The 20,912-nt window shown below is 33.8% G+C and overlaps 3 protein-coding genes across 3 annotated transcripts; 1 reads left to right on the top strand and 2 right to left on the bottom strand.

The window, feature by feature from the left end:
- The first annotated feature begins 1,444 nt into the window (after positions 1-1,444).
- On the top strand, positions 1,445-4,771 carry LOC143637006 (urease accessory protein G-like). Its single transcript, XM_077104473.1, has 7 exons — positions 1,445-1,532; positions 2,192-2,368; positions 3,134-3,194; positions 3,279-3,480; positions 4,074-4,195; positions 4,292-4,396; positions 4,495-4,771. The coding sequence occupies exons 1-7, from the start codon at positions 1,495-1,497 to the stop codon at positions 4,576-4,578; spliced, it is 789 nt and encodes a 262-aa protein (XP_076960588.1). The 5' UTR covers positions 1,445-1,494; the 3' UTR covers positions 4,579-4,771.
- A 147-nt stretch (positions 4,772-4,918) lies between these two features.
- On the bottom strand, positions 4,919-10,717 carry LOC143637004 (uncharacterized). The gene is made up of 9 exons (XM_077104471.1): positions 10,434-10,717; positions 9,083-9,147; positions 8,950-8,998; positions 8,001-8,095; positions 7,821-7,906; positions 6,896-6,955; positions 6,726-6,807; positions 6,070-6,183; positions 4,919-5,267 (listed from the first exon to the last, which is right to left on the bottom strand). The coding sequence occupies exons 1-9, from the start codon at positions 10,618-10,620 to the stop codon at positions 5,109-5,111; spliced, it is 897 nt and encodes a 298-aa protein (XP_076960586.1). The 5' UTR covers positions 10,621-10,717; the 3' UTR covers positions 4,919-5,108.
- Positions 10,718-12,140: 1,423 nt separating this feature from the next.
- On the bottom strand, positions 12,141-14,507 carry LOC143637005 (cytochrome b561 domain-containing protein At4g18260-like). Its single transcript, XM_077104472.1, has 4 exons — positions 14,169-14,507; positions 13,919-14,083; positions 12,692-12,840; positions 12,141-12,591 (listed from the first exon to the last, which is right to left on the bottom strand). Exons 1-4 carry the CDS (start codon positions 14,313-14,315, stop codon positions 12,216-12,218), a joined length of 837 nt encoding a protein of 278 aa, XP_076960587.1. The 5' UTR covers positions 14,316-14,507; the 3' UTR covers positions 12,141-12,215.
- Between the last annotated feature and the right edge of the window lie 6,405 nt (positions 14,508-20,912).

Raw genomic sequence — 20,912 nt, 5'->3', positions numbered from 1 at the left:
TAACTTTTATTGTTAGGTTTTTGGGTTTACCTTTTACGTTTCGGTGGTGATGGGTGCGTGGGAGGCGGTGTTAGGTTTACGACTAAAACTGCCTCTCTAACAACTTGATCTCAACCATCGAAAGGTCATAAATTTTACTCACCCGTCTCATCTTACAACCATTTTGGCATTTGATTCATAACTTGCATGAGTCATACTGTCATAATAGGCTACAATTCTAAGCATTACGGGTATGATTTGCATCTCTCTCAAATTTATCCTTTAAATAGGATGACTTCTTGGACAAAGACGTGACTGAAAGTCAGAGAGTAGATATGTAGATGTTGTGTCACTCATGCATCTAAGCATTGTGGGTCTAATCTAGAGCATCCAAACTAATCCAAACCTTAACAAGGTCGAATTACGGATTAGTTTAGATATTTTTTGACCTGACCCAGTTAACCCGATATGTGATATGGTTTACCCGGTAAGTGGTTAACACCCGCTACTACAAAGGGTTGTGGACAAAAAACCAAGGACGAAATGGTAACTAACTCCCAACAATAATTTAAGGTAAATTTGTAAGGGCTAGCTTGTTTGCAAATCAATATAAAACAGAAGAATCACTTCACTATTGATAATAGGATGTTGCTACACGTATCCACATTCTCTTCATTTTTATTAAACGTGTCCCCTCCCTCAAGTTTTGCATTAGTACGATTTAAACCTTTGTTTTTCGTTTACCATTTTGTTATCTTTTATTATGATTATTAATTTATTATTTTACATTTATTTTTATTCTTTAAAGAGTTTTTCTTTTTCTTTATATATATATATATATATTATGACAAAAAAAGAATTGTGAATGTAAAAAACATTTTTTTTATCTAAAAAAACGGTTTTTTATAATTGTTTTAATACTTTAGAGTATGATTTTTTTAAATAATTTTTAGAGATATCTTACATTTTATTTAAAAAAATCGCATTGTTTTTAATTAATAAAACAGAGATTAAACAACATCGACTTAATCAGCAGGTTGGTTCTTTTCTAATGTGACAATAATCTTATACGCCCGAACCTAACAAAATATATTCAAAGGATTTTTTTTTCTCGAGCGGGAAGCACGTAAAAGATAAAAAAAAATATACAAATCGTTTTATCATTTTTATAAAAAGATAATATCATTATTCCTTTAAATATATTTTATAGTGAAAATAAATAATAATAAACATAAAAGAGATAAAATAAAAAAACTTTATAAATAATAATCAATATTACTAATACTATTATTATGATAAGCTTTAAAGAAAATACTATAGGGTAGTTACATGTAAAATAAAATTGTTAAAAAAGAATGGGTATGGCAATTGACAAGTACGCAACTGAATAATATTACACTTGATAAAACGACACAAGGTCAACCCCCTTATCTTCTTCTTCTTCTTCTTCTTCTTCTTCTTCACCAAACCCTCCACACTTGACTCTTCACTGTCACACTCAAAACCCTAACCAAAATGTCATCAGAAAACCACCACCATCACGACCACAGCGGGTAAGGCTAAGTGTAGTGGGCCCACAACACCAGGTTCAAAATAGGGCGATTTCCGGCTGTATTATTTTGCCCGTTATCAAACGGTCCAATTAAGTATTAACTAATAATAATAATAATAATTAACAAAATCAATATAAATGCCCAACCATTTTCAACCTTTCATTTTATACCCAACTCAACCTCCAAAACCCATTATCATCCTATTTTCACAAACATGGATTCGATAGCGGCATTATCGATCAATTTATTGAGAATACCATGGTGATAAATAAGCTCAGACAAGAGGCGGCGGAGCAATACGATGAGGTTATGAGTGCATTTAGATCCCTAGTAAATAAGCTCATAAAAGAGGCGAAGGAGGAGCATTACGATGACGACGCGGTTACGAGTGCATTTAGGCCCGTAGTAAATAACATAACTTATGCTTCTACTAGTTCTCGCCCCCGCACGAGGCCAGCGTTTTTGGTGTCTTTTTATTTATTTATTTAATTTAATGAAGTTTTATTTGTTTATTTTAATTACAAAAAGAAAAAAAAAATGACGTGGCGATGTGACGAGGCAATATTGGGCCGCCACGTGTTGAATATTTGATGAACTAACTCCATTTGGTTGTCTGATTAATAATACAGGTTTTTGTTGGGTTGTTTTATTTGAATCAGGTCATCATTTGTGGGGAAGGATGGGAAGATATACCACAGCCATGATGGGTTGGCACCGCATTCGCACGAGCCCATTTACTCACCCGGGTTCTTTAGCCGACGGGCGCCGCCTCTTGTTACCAGGGATTTTAATGAGAGAGCTTTCACTATTGGGATTGGTGGTCCTGTTGGCACCGGGTAATTTTAAACTACTTAGTTTTACTATTCAAAAAAGGGCTGACGGTATAGCTTGTTGATAGAATATAATTTTTTAAACGGCTTAGTTTAAAAATGTACAAAGTAATGATAGTTGCTCTAGGATTAAAAATTTCGATTATAGAGATAAAGTAAGTATTTTTATGATGTGGATGTTGTAAATAGCTTCTACCAATATTGTTCGTTTTGCTCAAAAGTATCAAATTTATTTTTGGTTGCTTGACTGTCTGCAGTCTGCACTCATTTGAGCATGCTTAATTGTGAAGTTTGTCTCTCATTCATAGCCAGTGCACCTAAAACACGTTGGCATAGTTTTAAAAGTGCGTCCGGGGCAGTGTATTTGGGTCAAACTTGGTCAAAGTTAGAGTCTGTAGGAGTTTGATATGCAAAAAAAACCAAAGTGGTGAAGTAATTATGAATGGCTTGGTAAATAAAAAGGATGATGCTCTATCTTGGTCAAACTTACTCAAAGTTTGGGTCTGTATGAGTCTGTTATGTAAAAACAACCAAAGGGATTTTGGGACCTAAACGTCTCAATGCACCTTGCGCTTTTTAAAACCAAGTGCGTTGGTTTTGTTAGAGGTCCAGACATTTCTTATGCACCTATGAACACTCCTGTCCACTGTCAATGTCGAATTCGTCTAGGGTGTTGCCCTGTAAACTTTGTATCAGTTTACATATATTTTAAAATTATAATTATTAATATTTTTTTCTTTTTCCTAATTAACCTGTCACTTACCAATGCAGAAAAACAGCTTTGATGTTGGCACTCTGCAGACATCTGCGTGACAAATACAGTCTTGCTGCGGTATGTAATGACAAATTCTAGCATCTACTTCATTATATTTTATATAATCATTAACAATTCTTATGTTTTTTTTCAATTGTTAAGGTTACAAACGATATATTCACGAAAGAGGATGGTGAGTTTTTAGTTAAAAACGGTGCGCTCCCCGAGGAAAGGATACGTGCAGTGGAGACTGGTGGCTGCCCGCATGCTGCAATTAGGGAAGATATTAGCATTAATCTGGGCCCACTTGAGGAGCTTTCTAATTTGTATAAAGCAGACATACTTCTTTGTGAATCTGGAGGAGGTAATTAATATCTAATTTGTATCAGCATATTATACCTTTGTTTAATTTAGGGGTTGTTTGGATGCGTGTTATAAAGTATTTGAAGTAACGGTCAATAGTTTTATATCAAGATTGCTTATTTAGTATTTTAATTTGATCCAATTTTAAAGAAATTTTACCCGCATTTTCATTAATGATAATACAATTACACACACACACACAAAGTTGGATTTATAGGCGAAATTTTTCGTCCATCTGCAGGGTTCACGGGTTGACACGTTTAACCTTCATTTATTTGTAAAATGCATTTATGTAATAGCATAAAACTATTTGGGTATTTTTATGCCAATGTTTTGAAAGTTTACAAAATTAACTGGCATGGTTTAATTATAATTGCTTAAAACATTTTTGGGTTCGTGACAAGTTCAACCCGCAAACACAACCTGTTTAACAGCCCTAGTTTTACTTACTTGACCGGTAAATAATCAAAGATTTATCAAACACTAACAACCAATTCATTACGACATCAATACGCATATAAACTGATTATTGATTCTGATTAGTCAATATGCTTATTATTTTAATTAATATTTATATAATTTTTGTGGATGCAGATAATTTAGCGGCCAATTTCAGTAGGGAACTTGCTGATTACATAATCTACATCATAGACGTCTCCGGTGGTGATAAAATTCCTCGAAAAGGGGGGCCAGGCATAACACAAGCTGACCTTTTGGTATGCATTTTATTTATCATTATTTTTCTTTGTAGCATTATTATACCAAAAATGTTAAAAATAATTATATTTTTATTTATTTGTGTGTACATTCAGGTTATAAATAAGACAGACCTTGCAGCGGCAGTCGGGGCTGATTTGGCTGTCATGGAGCGCGATGCACTTAAAATGCGTGATGGTGGGCCATTTGTATTTGCTCAGGTTTGTTTGTTGGAATGAATGTTGACACGTTTCATTAGTTGTGTATTTTGGATGTAAAGTTTTAAGATTTTGTTTTTATGTTTGATATGTGTTTGTAGGTGAAACATGGGGTTGGTGTGGAAGAAATAGTACACAACATTTTGCAGGCATGGGAAGCAGCAATAGGGACTAAACGCCGTTGATGCTGTTTAAGTTTCGGTTATGGCGCTGCTATCAATATTATTTATGTTTTATGTTATCAATGACCAATGTTGATTTTGCATGAATTTTTTGAGTTTGAAGAATTGGTTACTTTGTTACTTGTATTTTGAGAATGACAACGCATTTGGGTGCATTTTAAATTGAATAAAGTGTGTTATTTGGTTGTTTTAATTATTGTATCTGGTTATAATCTCGTGTTAGTCATTGTCGCATTGGTTTTAAAAGGTATTACTGAGGTGTGGAGAATGTCAAATAAATACACACCTGTGTTTCATACATGTGCAGTATACGTACACGATATAAAACAACATACAAAAACACTACTAAACAAAATCAAATCAAAACTGTCTATTATCACAATCAATCCAAAACTGAAATGTAGAAAACGATAGTAATGTGAAACACCCTTAAAAAGTAAGTTTATCGCTGATACAATTCAAATTTAAGGTTAACGATCAAATCTTCAACTTGACTTGCTGAAACTTAACCGATTATTGGTTCAAACAGTAAGTTATTGAATTTTCAAGTTTTTTAGGGTAGACCCGAGCAGAGAGAGTTTATCAGGAGAAATTTGTTTGTAATCTTTCTCCAATGCTGCAGCTGCTAATCCTGATATCTGCTTGTCCTCATTGTTCTTTCCTTTAGTCAACTGTCCAATTGCACAAGTGCACTACACCCACATATACAAAAGGTCAATTATACCCCTATGTCATTTCAGCCTTTCGAACGAAAAGGGTTAATTTGGGTCAAGCATATAGAAAATAATATGAAAAGATAATCGGCCAAACGACTCAATTGAGTAAAGCGGGTCAAACGGTGCAGATGAGTTAAGGGAAATGATTTACGAACATTTTGTCATGACAAAAACGCCCTTAATTTATAAAACTTTACGATTCTCAAGTATTTACATAGGATTCTATCCTTTTCCAAATTGTGAAAATAAATAAAAATAATAATTTACTTTTTCGTTCCCTTTTTTTTTCTCTCCATTGTCTTTATTTAATACTCAGAACACAACGTAAAAGTGTATACATATGCTTACGCCATTCTAAATCGTTTGCGTAAAAATATATTACCATATTAATCTAGATAATACATTTTATAATTATACTTGATTGTAAAAAAAAGGGTAACTACGTGTTGGAAGGGAAAAAATGTATAAAACCACTCGTTTTGACCAGAATACAGTTTGACCCGCTACTCAATCTGCCCAAAAGTGTATTCATATGCTTACAACCTTCTAAATCATTTAATCAAATATAATTATTACTAGTTTAATAATGTACTTTAAAATCATATTTAATTTAAAAACAGACAACAAAGAGCTAGCGGGATAAAAATCCACTCATTTCGACTTTTAACCAGAACACAATTTGACCCGTTACCCAACCCACTCATCTTGCAACCTCTGTAAGTAAATGTGAACATCTCCCATAAAAAATAATGTAAATATAAACAGAGTTTTAACTAACCAAGCAGATTCCATATAATGCTCTTGTGTTTTTCCCGCCAGTTAATTCTATGGTTGAGGCATAATATTTCTTAGCTGTTTGAAGGTTTTCGAGTCCACCAATTGTGTAAAGCACCTATTTCCCCACATTATAATAAACATATATTAGAGAAAAAAAAGGCTTTATATTTGCATTTCACCAAGTGACAACCAAAAATATAAAAATGTCCTTTTTGGTCATTTATCTATTAATGAATCCATCAAGAAAACAGTTTGTCTCACACTAAAAAGTCAAAACATCTGATTATGGCGTGATCGCTACATACTTTTAAACGCCATAAAAAATTTCACTTATTGAGTTATTGCATCAAAGTCAAACCCAATACAAAATGTTGGAATCCATACGGTATAATGGCAAAATACACCCATTTAGAATTTTATGACATGTATACTCTTCACACAAAACTTGCACCAGCAAATGAGAGTTTGGAGTGTAAGTAGAATAAAAAGGGTATATTTGACATTAAACCTTTTGGTTGGGTAAATATTATGAGATTTGCTTGCAAATCCCCATGCTTTTTATGATTTTTATGGGCTATAAACGCAAGAGCAAAACCGATAACATAGGAAAAAAATTTATTTAGTACGCAAATTTATGATAAATAATTAAATACTGACATCAGCATAAGCCAGGTGATGTTGTGGAATCATTGGTTGAGATAGAATTAGCTCCTCGTAGCAGAAAGCTGCTTGTTTATACCTAAACACATAAAAAAATAACAATTCTAAAACACAAACGGAACAATAATAGTTAGTAATAAAACTGATAAAAGCTAAGAAGTGCTCACATTTGCAATGAAACATATATTTCAGCAAGTTCTCTCCAGGCATCATGGTCTGCCATAAATCTGTGTAAGGGTAAACATTAAGTGATTTTAATATATTTTAGAGTAAATATGATTTGAATGCGTGTTTTAAATGTGATTATGGGATATTGAACAATCAGTATCAATTAACTAGCTGTAATAATACTTGGAATTATAATAAATCCTGTAGGGGTGTCCGTAGTCTGGTTCGGCCGGTTTTGATGAAATTATAGGCCAAATCGCTTGCTACGGTTTTGGGAAACAACAAACCACACTGCCAGTTTTAGGGGTTCGGTTTCGGAACATTAATCTGAATTTTTTTTTCAAAGTGGCTAGATTGTACTAAAATTTTTGAAATGATAAAGAACGTTCATGTATATAATACCTATACATAACTGCATTTTTCAAAACCATGGGACGGACCATTAAACCACCAAAACTAAATAATGAATCGAACGTATAAATCTCAAACCAGCCGACTTGCTTCAGTTTGTGCGGTTTGGTCAGTTTCAACGGTTTATGAACACCCCTAACAATTAGATGTTCAAGCGTTCAGGTGTTCAACAAATTTTATTATCATACATAGTTAACAAAATATATTATCAATTTGACTACATTTATGCCCATTCTGATAAAAAAAACAGGGTATTTCAACCAAAAGACACAATACAAAAACCATACCTATAGAAAAGGGCGATTTACGTTCTAAAGATAAAGATGTCAATATAGAGCTAATGTATCAGACTGGATTTGTTTTTTTATTATTTTAAACTGCAGGTATAAAGGTATTCAGCAATTAAAATTATTCTTCTATTATTATATTTTGTAGTGAGGGGCAATTTTGTAAAGTTACAAAGTTCTGGCGAACTTAAACACACGCTAAATAATGTTTGTGATAAGTTCTTACATCTCAAGATATTTATTGAGCCCATCAATGGCTCCTAAGGTGTCTCCACGTGCCTTTGCCATTGCTACCTTCCTCATGTTAATAACCTGTAAATATTTTATATAAAGATGAAAAAGATATTCAAAAAAGTGATTTAAATATTATTATATGTAACTCAAGTATGAAAATAAAGAATCTCACTTGATCAAGTGGATTATCTTCTAGAAGACTTGCATAAGCTTTTTCAGCCTCAGCCCATGAACCCTTTGCTTCAAGCAACATTGCTTCTAACCTACCTGCAATAAACATTTATTAATGATATGAAATGCAGAATCCATCAAACAAGAGAACGCTGAACAGAAGAACTTCATAAGAGTACTTGAGATGGAAATTTAAACCCATTTATGGGACCCAGATTATATATTCTCTACAGGGCAAATGGGATAAACTTTGCTAAATGAAAACAGGTTGAAAGTTGTCCAGTGTATAAGACCTCATGAATCTTCTTATATAAACTAAATTATGTTTATATTATAAAAATATAGATTTAGTAATGATATAAAAAACATTAACTATTCATAATTTATAATATCAAATAAAGAGCTGAAATGCTGAGTTCAAACTCGCCTCGTAAAAAGTTTCAGCCAGCTCCACTCACTTACAAACGAGCCAATTCTGAGTGAGCTTTTTTTGAGCAAGCCATGAGCCGGGAGTAGGGCTGTTCAAAAAGCTCGTGGATCAAAGCTCGATCTCGTTTAACTTTAAAATCGAGCTAGAGCCTAGCTAAGCTACCTCGTTTAATTTCGAGCTCGAACTCGAACCCACCCTGGCTCGACTCGTGAACCGCCCTAGCCGTGAGCTTTCTGAACAACCCTACATTCATACTAAACAACTTCCTGTTCTAACTGATTACCTAACTTGTCCTACCCACCCATTTTGCCACCTGTACACCAGACTATGGCTTGAATCACATGTTAAATCTCCATTTCTATGCTGCATTATGCTCACAGAAAATCAGAACAATTTGGCTGGATATAAGGTCATTGTGGTATAAGTTAATTCCATTTAAGTTTGTGCTCTAGTAAAACTACTAAAGATACTTCAATTTAATATGTATATATATGCATGTGTGTGTGCGTGCATTACTCACCAACACGCTTGCTCTCTGGAAACTTCTTCTGTAAAACCTTAATGCAATCCTGCAAAAGTTGCAAATTGTTAAATACAAAAATAATAAATCAAAATAGTTACCAAATATATATTAATATTAAGGAGAAAGTTACCTTTGCAACTTCAAGGCATTGGCAGTCCAAAGCAGCAATAGCTACCTGCTCATATAGAGTCCATTCTGCAAGATGTAAAATTTTAAAAACAATCGCTTCATTTATCGTTTGTACCACATAAAAGATGTCATATAAAAGTAATGTTTTTCTTCAAGCAAACTGCAATTTTGAGTAAGTTGTATCAAATGTGCCACTCTAATAAGTCACCTCTTGAAATGTAGTATTTTGGTGATTTTCCCTTATTTTCTTTTTCTTCTTTTAATTACTATAATAATAATTATTATTATTATCATCATCATCATCATCATCATCATCATCATCATCATCATCATCATCCTTATCTTACCTCAAACTGATCAAGTGCGTAATTTATTATCTATTAAACTGCTGCTTATTTTTTGAAAATAATAAAGCAACCTCAGATTCATTATTAAATATTAATCGCTAGTGTCTGTATTAATACTACATTCGTTATCATTCCATGTGAATTCATAACAAAAAATTATCAATTACATATCCTACAAACCTAAAATATCCTCAAATTAGAAACCTAGGGCAGCCTAGTGCTTACATTATATAAATAACCATCACTAATATAAGAATATGTCTTACCTCTGTCATAGTTTACAAGTAACAATTTGTTGTGTTTATGGAGGCTCGATGTGCTTATTGGGCTGGATTAGTAGACACTTAAAGTAGCAGCTAATTGAAGCCATGGATTCCATAAGTACTTTTATCGAGGATTAAGCAGTAAGCACTAATCGTGTATTATGAATATGACACCTTGTATTTGTAATCTCTCATCACGAGAGCAGACAAGAACAATAATACTATATCCTGGTTGCAGCCCGTGGACGTAGTTCAGTTTAAACCAAACCACATAGAACCTAGTGTTTTTACTTTTCTGCAATCTGCAGTTTGTTTTGTGTGTGTGTTTGCAACCCAATTTTAACACTAACTCATAAACATCGACTTCGATTTATGAAATGGTTTAACTGTGTCACATCTCAATCCTAACATGAACCGACCCATTTGCAGGAAAACGGGCCCACGTTTCCTCTGCAATTTTTTTTATCTTTAATTTCTCTCTATACGTATCGCTCAAACGTAAAAGAGAGTGTTTACAAATTAAAGTTTTCTAATTTCTCACCGGAATCAACTGTTTCCAATCCTAGTTCAATAGTGGCATATTGAATGGTGTTCAGTTATCTCGAGCCCACCGTGTTCTATCAGTCCATCTATTTCAATATCCTACCACTACCATTAATTCAAAATTAAGTTTTATCACAATTCATCAAACTAAGTAAGTAACAAGAAATTGACAATTAACAGGTAACAGATATCGAAATACCTTCGGGGCCGAGAGAGGACCGTTTCTTGGTGTCGTTTAACAGGGTTAATCCATGTTTCAATACTTTATCGGACCTACGAAGCTTGAGCTTGCGAACGAGAGAAAGATAGTCCCAAGCACCACCGCCACCGTTATCAACTTGATTCTCGAGTTGTTGAAGCTGTGATTCCTCTGTTTTCGTCACCATCTTGATTGATTAATTAATTGATCTTCTGTAGATTCAATCAATCAAGTGAGATCGGCCGGCTTGCTTGATGATATTTTGGGGCTAATGGGTTCGTTACTTGGAGGATAATAGTATTATCTTACTTTTTTTTTAACGACCACCTAACGCAGGTAGCCCGAGCCAGCCACGCCAGCCAAATGGCACGACAAGTCGACAATGAGGGGTCGGTAAAATCGGGTGAAATCAGGACTCGAACCCTGGCAAACCAAGGTCATCTCTCGTATCTCCCATATAAATTGGTTACTGCTTAAACTCGACTGTTTAAATTTGTTATTTCAGTCTACGAGTTAAAAAAATTTTATCCTTGTCATAAAGTTTCAAGGTTGTTGCAATTGTTTTTATCGCGCTAACAAATTCAGGACTTAAATGGTAGATTTTAACAAACCACTAGAACGAAAACTGTAACGGAAATGAAACTCGAGGGACGAAAATAACAAAGTTAAAGTTTTTGAACTAAAATAGCAAATTTAAACAAACTATAGGAATGGAAACCGCACCTTACTCTTTTGTGAGATAAAGGGCGGGGTGGGTTCGGTACCTACGGTAAATAATTATTCCACAAATAATCATTTTATTTGTGGCCAAAAATATTTTTCGTCATCTCGGAGCCACGTATTACACACAATAGCTTTTACCGAGTATTAATATTGGTGGAATCAATCTTAGTACCAACACTAATACACAAATGAATATGCCTCATTGATTCTGAAAGTAACAATATTCATGAAATGGAAGTACACAACTCAACTTTTAAGGCCCAATGTAAATTTCTCAAAGAATTCAGAGCTTTGCCATATAGCAGCTAAGCAGCAAACACACTCTTACATGCATACAACAATATTCCTAAGCAGACTATTCATACATGGCCTCAAGACCTATCGCAATCAGATAACAAAGTTCAATATCACACAACCGTTGATCTTGAGTCATGGAACCAATATAAATCATTGGTCTAGGTCAGGGTGCATGAACATGATACTCTACTACAATTAGTTTACAAGAAACATAAAAAATTTACAAGGAAAACAAAACAACTTTTCGTGTTCTGAAAGCTTCACAATCATGTTCCTTGTTCTATAGCAGATCACTCTGATGTATCAGGTTAGTTTAGGCTTGTCTCCAGTGTTTCGGAATCAAGTATATGATACTTCAGAATCTTTAGCTTTAGAATCTTTATTGAATAAATTTGTTGATACTAACACAAGGTCAAATGAAACAATTTTATTTAATTAATACTTATTTGCTTTGCTAAAACGACATAAAAAAGTTGTGATCTTCCTAGCTTATATCATCAATGATATACAAAGTCGCAAACACACACTAGTTACCAAAATCAAACATTATGACATTTCCAAGTGCATTATGGAATTATATACAAAATTGAAAGAAAAAAAAACCTTGTAACTAGTAGAAAACTAGGCAATTATGACCTTTTTTAGTCGCAAGCAGCCATTTGTGACCGATTTGCAAACTAAAAGGCGACCATAAATCGATCGGTCGCTAGTTTGGCAACAGTTTTTCCTATTATAATTGCCTAGTTTTCTAATAGTGCGTATTTAAGTTACTTGAAATAGTTTCTTCAAGGCATTATTTTTAGCAAAGTAACTCCCTAACGAATTACTCTTCCTTGACGACTGACGTGATAACACTTCCTTTTGATTCTCAACCTGATCTGAAGAGATCACCATGACCGGTTCATCACCTGTTATTTCTCCTTGTTTCTGCATGTAATCCCATTTCTCTTGGAAAAGGTAGAAAAAAGCCATGAAAGCAACCTCAACTGTGAACAAGATACTCCAAAACCTTGCATTTAAGGATGTTCTTTTGTGATATGCTTTTAGGCCTGTGTAAGTGTTCAAGATCCCAACTAGTGAAATTGTCGTCCCAAATATCCAGTGGAAAACATACCAAACGCTCCGCCCTTTAGTTCCCCTGGAAAACAACAGCTATTTGTTAATATTGTATGCTACCACATGCTATGATCAAGATGTTTTCAGCGGTATAATAATAGCGAAATCGATGCTATGCATACCTCTTCGGCCTGCAAAACCCGACTAACACTTGCACCAGAATGGCAGCATAAAGTGCCAGACCTATTCTCTGGTGGGTATTGTTGAATTTGTTTTCAAAGCTCATTATAGAGAGGATTGCTGCAGCACATGCAAGGAGCACTACAAGTATCTTGACACACACATTGAAAAGTAAGAAAAATGGTACCGAATAAAATGTGTCAAGTTGTTAGGCTATGTGTAGTTGAGGGGCTACAAAATGGGGCGACTTGCGTCTGTGGCGCCCAGTCACCAAAGAGTGATTTTTTATTTTAGGGGTGTAATGGGGCTGCAGCCCATTAAATATATATATATATATATATATCACTCACACAACATATTAAAATAATAATATTCTCCACAACTCGCCCCGGGCAAGAATTTGTCCCCCCCCCCAACACACAAATCGCCCCTTTTGTAGCCCGGGAGGGGGGGGGTGTTCACCACAAATATCGCCTCATTTTTCTTGTTTTGTCGCCCCACTAAGGGTGGCCTTAACACTTAACATAAGAATAATGTTCACCTTTAAATGTATAGACAAACCTATAAGTTAATTAGATTATTATGAAGCTTACAATTGAAGAATGTAAAGGACATTATAAAGCCCAAAAACACTGCTAGTGTTTTTATCATTAGGGTGACTTTACTTGTTGCCAAAGTATGGATGATTTGTAGGATGATAAACTTGGCACCTTTATATCATATTGAAGTATTAAAATTTCAAGTACTATAATTTAGCCAACCCAGCAAAATTATTATCCTGATTCTTGACAACTGAATGAGAAGTCTATAAATCAATTCTTAAAGACTTAATTAAAGTTTGATAATAGATTGACAACCAGAGAGAATTAAATTTCATCATAAAAAATGTATAATATATATTTTACCAATGGGTTGATGTCTCTTTTATATTTACCTTTTGTCTTAATCATCCATAAAGAAAAAAAATAATAGAATGTGTGGGCTCAATATTCATCACCACTATATGTTTATAAACAAAATCACATTACTTTTGAATCTTTTTATTTTTAAATTTTCTACCAATGCATGATTAAAGTGAAGCAATGATGGCATGGAAAAAAAGATAAAAACTTTAAATGATAAAGGCATGTAATTTAAAAAAGTATACCAAGTTAAGCAATTTATTTTACTATGAGGAAATATAATCTTGAATGTGGTAACAAAAACAAAATGAGTAAAGTGATATATACCTGCAGAATAGCATGAATGTAAATGATAGCTTTAAGTTTTCTGGGGCTGCATTCTTCTTTATTAAACATTCTTATTATGATCACACCAAGAGGCATCAAGAACCCAATAGAAGCCCACAACAGAATCCCATGAAGCTTTATTTCGAATACTAGACGAGGATTCATCTGCGAACATAATCGATGATCATGCGGTTTCTCAAAAGTGATCAAAATGAAAACAAACAAGACTCAAGAGTGATTTTTAGTGTACCTTGTGCTGATCAAAATCTTGGTTGATGAATTTGTGAGGGATAATGAGATGTTTTTCATTAGATGAACATGCACCTAAAGGTATGAGATAAAGTGCAAGTAAGCTTGCAGGTATAGATGAAAGAAACAGGTTTTTAAATCCATGCATAGTGAGTGATCTTCACTTAATTGCTCACCAACTATTTAGCACTTCTATATATGCTTGAGATTTATCAAGATCTCTCTCTCTCTCTATATATATATACACACACATATACGTATATACCAACTCTCTAGATTTGTCCTTATACCATTATTGATCTAGACATGTTAATGAGCTAAAGAGTTTTGAAAGAAGAAAAAGCAAAAGGGGAAATATTATAATCATGGGAGGGTCAAAGACTTCATCATGTCAGTATATTATCATTTCATGCATTTTTTTAACACTTGTTAAAATAAGTATATACTTTGTAATATGGGTCTTATCACTTTTCTTTTATGGAGATAGCTAGATATTCTTCATGGTTTATGGTAGGGCTGGTAATTTGTGTGTTAATAGATTTAATAGGCTTGAAGCAACACACTTAATAAAAATATCAAATATGAATACAACTCGTTTAACTACTTTATATGGTATGACTATAAGATAGTTTTAAGTTTCATATACCAATAAAGAAAAATGATGGAGTATAGCTTACTAATTTCAATTATTTAAGAAAATAAAAAAGTCACATAACACACTTTTTTGATTAACAAGTCTTATCGTGTCTTAAACAGATACCCAATTGCTAGCCATAGTTTCTTAAAATATCCCATGCTTCGATGTGAAAAAAACACCCGTGAGAGAAATAGCTTCGGTTGTCACGATTTGCTTGTGAATACGCTTATCCTTCGAGCATCTTGGCAAGTGCCTGTACGTAGAGTCGATGAAATTGACTTTTATTGACATCACACTCCACTTTGAGTTGATAATTTGGTGGGTGGAACGATCATCGAAACCTCCAATATAGACACAATCACATGAACTGCAGGCCAAAATTGGCCTCCCATTGTGCCATTACCCGTCACCTACATCCAGACATTTGCCAACGCGACCTCGTCGTCATAACTCACAACGATGGTCGTGCTCTTGGATGAGTTTTTTGGGGTTGTTATTTGAAAGAAAGATTTTTTTGAAAGAGTTTGAGATGAAATGATGAATGAATGTGTAAAGATGGTTGAAATGGTTAATATTTATAGGATAAAAATAATCAATTTATTTAGGTTACCATTTTCGACGATAATATTACCGTTGCTAGCTGTCGGTAGAGGTGCACAAAAAACACCCGAAATAAATATCCGGAACCGGTTTTTCTAATACCCGGGTTTTTAATACCCGAACCCGACCCTACCCGTAGGGTACGGATAGGGTATGCATTTTTGCACTAAAACCCGAACCCGAACCGGACCCGATTTGTACCTAGTAATACCCGAAAACCCGATTTGTACCCGGTAATACCTGAACCCGGAACCGAGGTTTTCCAATACCCGAAACCGGGTATTTCAAATACCCGATGTATACCCGAAAAATACCTTAAAAATACCCGAATAATACCCCTAAAAAGTGTAAACTTTTAAAAAATCCAATCTATATAAAAAAAATACCGGAAAAAAACCCGAAAAAACCCGTAAATAGAGTTTTTTCAATACCTGATAATAGGGTATTCAAATACCCGGTTCTATACCCGACCCGAACTCGATGCATAGGGTATGATTTTTAGAGACAATACCCGACCCTTACCCGATTATTACCAATACCTGGTCATACCCGTACCCGGTCATACCGAACCCGGTTCTATACCCGAACCCGGGTATTTAGAAAACCCGATTTGTGCACCTCTAGCTGTCGGTGTGGGGTGCGGCTTGTATAAGCTGAATCAGCTTCAAGAAAATCGGTACCAAGGGGTTGGGACAGTGTTCCTGATCATCCAGCGCGACGTTGTATTCCTCCCGCCCCCACTAGATGAGTTGTATTTAAGAAGTGAGCAAGTTGTGATAAAAATAAAGATAAAATAAAATAAAAATAATTCTAATACGAATTAATAGTAGTCGAACAAAAATATTTAACGACCGTTCAATTTGGCTCTAAGCTTATTTTAAGTGTAGTTAGTATCGTAGTAGTCACGTACTAGTTGGTTGGTGAGGTTGAAACTAACGATTAATCTGTATTAATTGAGATTAATTTGAATTAACAAGATTACTCAGTGAGCAATTGGTACCTATATGAGATTTTTACAATGTTTTGTAACCATGAATATAGTTGAACCCAGCCGTCTCTAAAATATACATAAAAAGGAAAATTTGTAGGTCTTGCTTACAATCTTATCATTTGACGTAATGAGTTTGCCGACAAAAAGTTAAAGGCTACTTCTAATTCTTCAATTAAATGGTTAATTTATACTTTCTTCTCTTTTATTACATGTTTAGGCTTTATGAAGAAGTTTCTATTTTTTAAAAAAGAATTACTCTATAAAATAATAACCAATTTTTTTTAAAACAATATTACTACACTTTAACCATTATGACTTTCAAAACAATAAAAGTTTGTCGTAAAAGCATACCTGCAATGGATTGATGACGGTTATGGAAACATAAAACTTTTGCTACTAATCAAAATTGTGATGAAACTTTTCAATAGAGTTAATTATTTAAAGAAATAATTCGTCTTAAATTTTGACAGTTGTTATCCGTTACATGATCACTAGCTTTGACATATATTCATATAAAGTATTGGTGATGGAATTTTTCCATCACTAATATTGAATTGTGTACATAGGAGTCTAGTGTGTGTATGAAACAAGCAAGAGCATAACAATGTGTGAACTTCAAAAGACTATACTTTTAGTTGTTTCGAAGCGTCACAACTGGTGTAGCCTAGTTGGTGAGAGCAAAATCATCTACTTAACGCTTTTAAATTCAAGGTTTTCAAACCTTAAGAGAAAGTTAAAATCTTATTCCATTTTTAAAAGCAAATCTTGTGAAATCTTAGTGCATCCAACAATCAAGTTCTATAGAAAGTTCTATAAAGTTTGACTATTTTAGGTTTCCTTTTTAAATAACTTGCTACACTATGACGAAAACATAATATAAAATAGACATGGTTTACAAATAAAAAAAATGGAAACATGATTTAGTGCAGTTGAAAGTGTTCTGACAATCACCAACCCTCAACCCAACTTTGTCTATTCATTATAGACACCATGAAATACATATATCCCATGATGATTAACCCACATAATAAGTCCTCTCACATGTGTAACCACCAACTTAAAAGAGTTTATTTTTTAAGTTGGATAGTGCTTTTACTGCGCATAGGTTGCCTACAAAATGTAGACCCCACTAGGTTTCAACTCAAATTGGTTAAAACTTACAAGAAATTATGATTCAGTTAGTGACATATGATTTATAGTGTTTAGATTACTAGGAAATATCAATTGGATAACTTGATGACATTAGTTGGATGCCCTAGTTTATTGGATTTTAATAATCCAAACTTTGGCCTATTGGTCGATATTAATCTCAATTTAAGAAATTCCCTAGAATAATCCCAGCTTTCACTCTGTTGGCCTTCACTGAGCATTTTCTTAACAGGAACTAACCCAGTTAGTTTGAAGGCAAAATATATCATTTCTACAAATTCAGGGGATAAACGAAAAATATAAATTAACTTAAAAACTCAACGAAATGGGCGCAACCACCACCGCGGTCGCCGCCACCGACACCGCGACCCTCAACACTGCCACCACCACCACCACGACCGCCGTCGTCGACATCGTCACCACCACCATTGCGGCCTCCGCCAACGGTGGTGGCGGTGGAGGCAATGGCGGAGGTCGCGGTGGTAATAGCGGTGTCGACGGCGGCGGTCGTGGTGGTGGTGGCGGTGGCGGTGGCGGTGTCGAGGGTCGTGGTGTCGGTGGCTGCGACCGCGGTGGTGGTGGCGCCTGTGTCATTGAGTTATTAAGTTAATTTACATTTTTCGTTTGTCTCCCTCAATTTGTAGAAATGACAAATTTTGTCCTAAAACTATCTGGGTTAGTTCCTGTTAAGAAAAGGCTCAGTGGAGGCCAATAGAGTGAAAATTGGGATTATTCTAGAGAATTTCTTAAGTTAGGATTGATATCGGCCAATAGAGCAAAGTTTATATTATTAAAATCCAATAAACCTTTAATTTATGCATGGTTCCTTTCAAATCAAACTTTTTTATTTTTTTGCAAATCATATTATTTTGTAATAATAAAAACTTAGCGAACCACATAAGTTCATCCCTTGGCAATGTTTAATCCAATAATTTTATTTTGCATATTCGATTGAAAGTGATCGATTTTTTCATCTTTTGGATGCTATTAATTAAGGCAAATACATTGTTGCGACAAGGAGTCGGGTACAATCTTTGGTCAAAACTAGGTTTGTAGGTCAAGGTATTATATGTAGTGTGATTTATCTCTTGCTTATTAGAGTTTGAATTAGAATAGGTTAGGTTAGCAGTTAGTTGGTTTATCTAGTAAGTTTAAGTTGTGTTTGAGTCGGGTTATATATAAAGATAGGTCTAGGGATGATTATTAAGTCTTATTGCGAGTTTGTTTATCGAAAAGACTCCTGATTGGAGTTTACCACAAACCCATTCTTGTTCTTGTCTTATCATATCCGGTTTGTATGTGTTTATTGAATCCGGGCCAACACGATATGAGCATGAGAAGTTTACTCTTTTAAATAAGGGTATTTGATAGAGTAAAATTAAAATACAAAAGACAACAAAAATGAGAAGGGTGAGAAGAAATCTAATTCATTGATCCTAGATTTGGATGGTGAAGATTAATTCAAGAATAAAAATTGAATAAAAATATATGAGAAGGGCATGAAGGTAATAACCACTTATGAAAACTTTCTCTTTCCACATGCAAGACACATTTTAATTCTTCCATCATTTTAAAACGTCTATAACTTTTTCATACGACATTTTTTTAGAAATTTTTTTATCATGTTAACAAGCTTTTTTTTTATCTTTAATATGATTATCATATTGTTATATAAAAATAAAAATAAAATGGTAGGTTTTTTTATATTGTGTTATTTGGTTGTCCATTGTGTTTTTAATTGGGTTTTTCTATTATTTTGGTCGTTGTGTTTTTCAATTGATATTCATATTAAAGATAAAAATTAACACAAAGATTATGTCATTGTGTATTTCGTGCATCATTGTGTCTTTGTGCTCAACATTTGTCTTTATATTTATATTTGTGTTTTAGTCATTGTGTTCAATATTTACTTAATTTGAGAAAAATAGTATTATGTTGTTTGTGTATTACGTTAAAGGCATTGTGTAATATATAGTTTCCATTGTGTCTTACGTTTTAGGCCATTGTGTTATACATATTTTTCATTATGTCTTAGGTTTCAGGCCATTGTGTTATAGGTATTTACCATTGTGTCTTACGTTTCAAGTCATTGTGTTATACGTATTTACCATTATGTCTTACGTTTCAGGCCATTGTGTTATATGTATTTACCATTGTGTCTTACGTTTCAGGTCATTGTGTTATAAGTATTTACCATTGTGTCTTACGTTTCAGGCCATTGTGTTATACGTATTTACCATTGTGTCTTACGTTTCAGGCCATTGTGTTATACGTATTTACCATTGTGTCTTACGTTTCAGGCCATTGTGTTATACGTATTTACCATTGTGTCTTACGTTTCAGGCCATTGTGTTGTACGTATTTACCATTGTGTCTTACGTTTCATGCCATTGTGTTATACGTATTTACCATTGTGTCTTACGTTTTAGGCCATTGTGTTGTACGTATTTACCATTGTGTCTTACGTTTCATGCCATTGTGTTATACGTATTTACCATTGTGTCTTACGTTTTAGGCCATTGTGTTGTTATATGTATTCATTATTGTGTTTTACGTTTCAGGTTATTGTGTAATATGCATCATTGTTTATGTATTAGATAATTTGTTGGTATTTTTCATTATATATATATATACTATTACACAACGGTGTTATTACTTATTAGTATTAAAAAAAAACTCAATGATCAGATGAAAGATACAATGGCGAAAAAACACAATAACAAACAGAAAGACATAATGACGAAAAAAACACAATGGTAATCAAAAAGACACAATGACGTAAATTATTTTTTATTCTAATAGAACAAAATTATACTCATATTAAAGGTAAAAAAACGCTTGTTATTATAGTGAATTTTATTTTTTAAAAAACTATTATATGAAAAAGTTATAGACGTTTAAAAATGATGAGGGAATTAACATGTAACTTGCAAGTGGAGAGAGAAAATATAAAATATTACTGTTATACCCTTTTTCCCATGGTCCATACTTGACACATGTCAATTAGTTATGGCTTCTCATCATTCTCATTTTTGTTCAACTTTGTAGAATAACTTGACCCTCGACTGTAAAACACAAATTTACTAGAGCTCTTTGATAAGATTCAATCAAAATATGCAATGCAACCCATCTTGAAAATTAGAAAACCATAAACGAATGTCAAAAGCTTTTTACACCTATTGACGTAAAGAGGACACGTGACATGATGCAAATTTATAAAAAAGTCATCTAGATAAAGATAAATTTGTGGCAAAAAGATTTTCAGTCTTAGAAAGGCTCGCTAGAAGAGTAAAACAATCAATTTAAACAGAGGCCTAACCAAACCCGGATATGGTTTCGGTTTCGTCCAAAAAAAATCAACAAACCCT

This window comes from Bidens hawaiensis, unplaced genomic scaffold, assembly GCF_021521415.1.
Source record: "Bidens hawaiensis isolate Kalapana, Puna unplaced genomic scaffold, B.hawaiensis_p1.1 tig00008096_1, whole genome shotgun sequence".
Lineage (NCBI taxonomy): Eukaryota > Viridiplantae > Streptophyta > Magnoliopsida > Asterales > Asteraceae > Bidens > Bidens hawaiensis.
The sequence above is the reverse complement of the archived record's forward strand: the minus strand, read 5'-3'. Positions and strand labels throughout refer to the sequence as shown.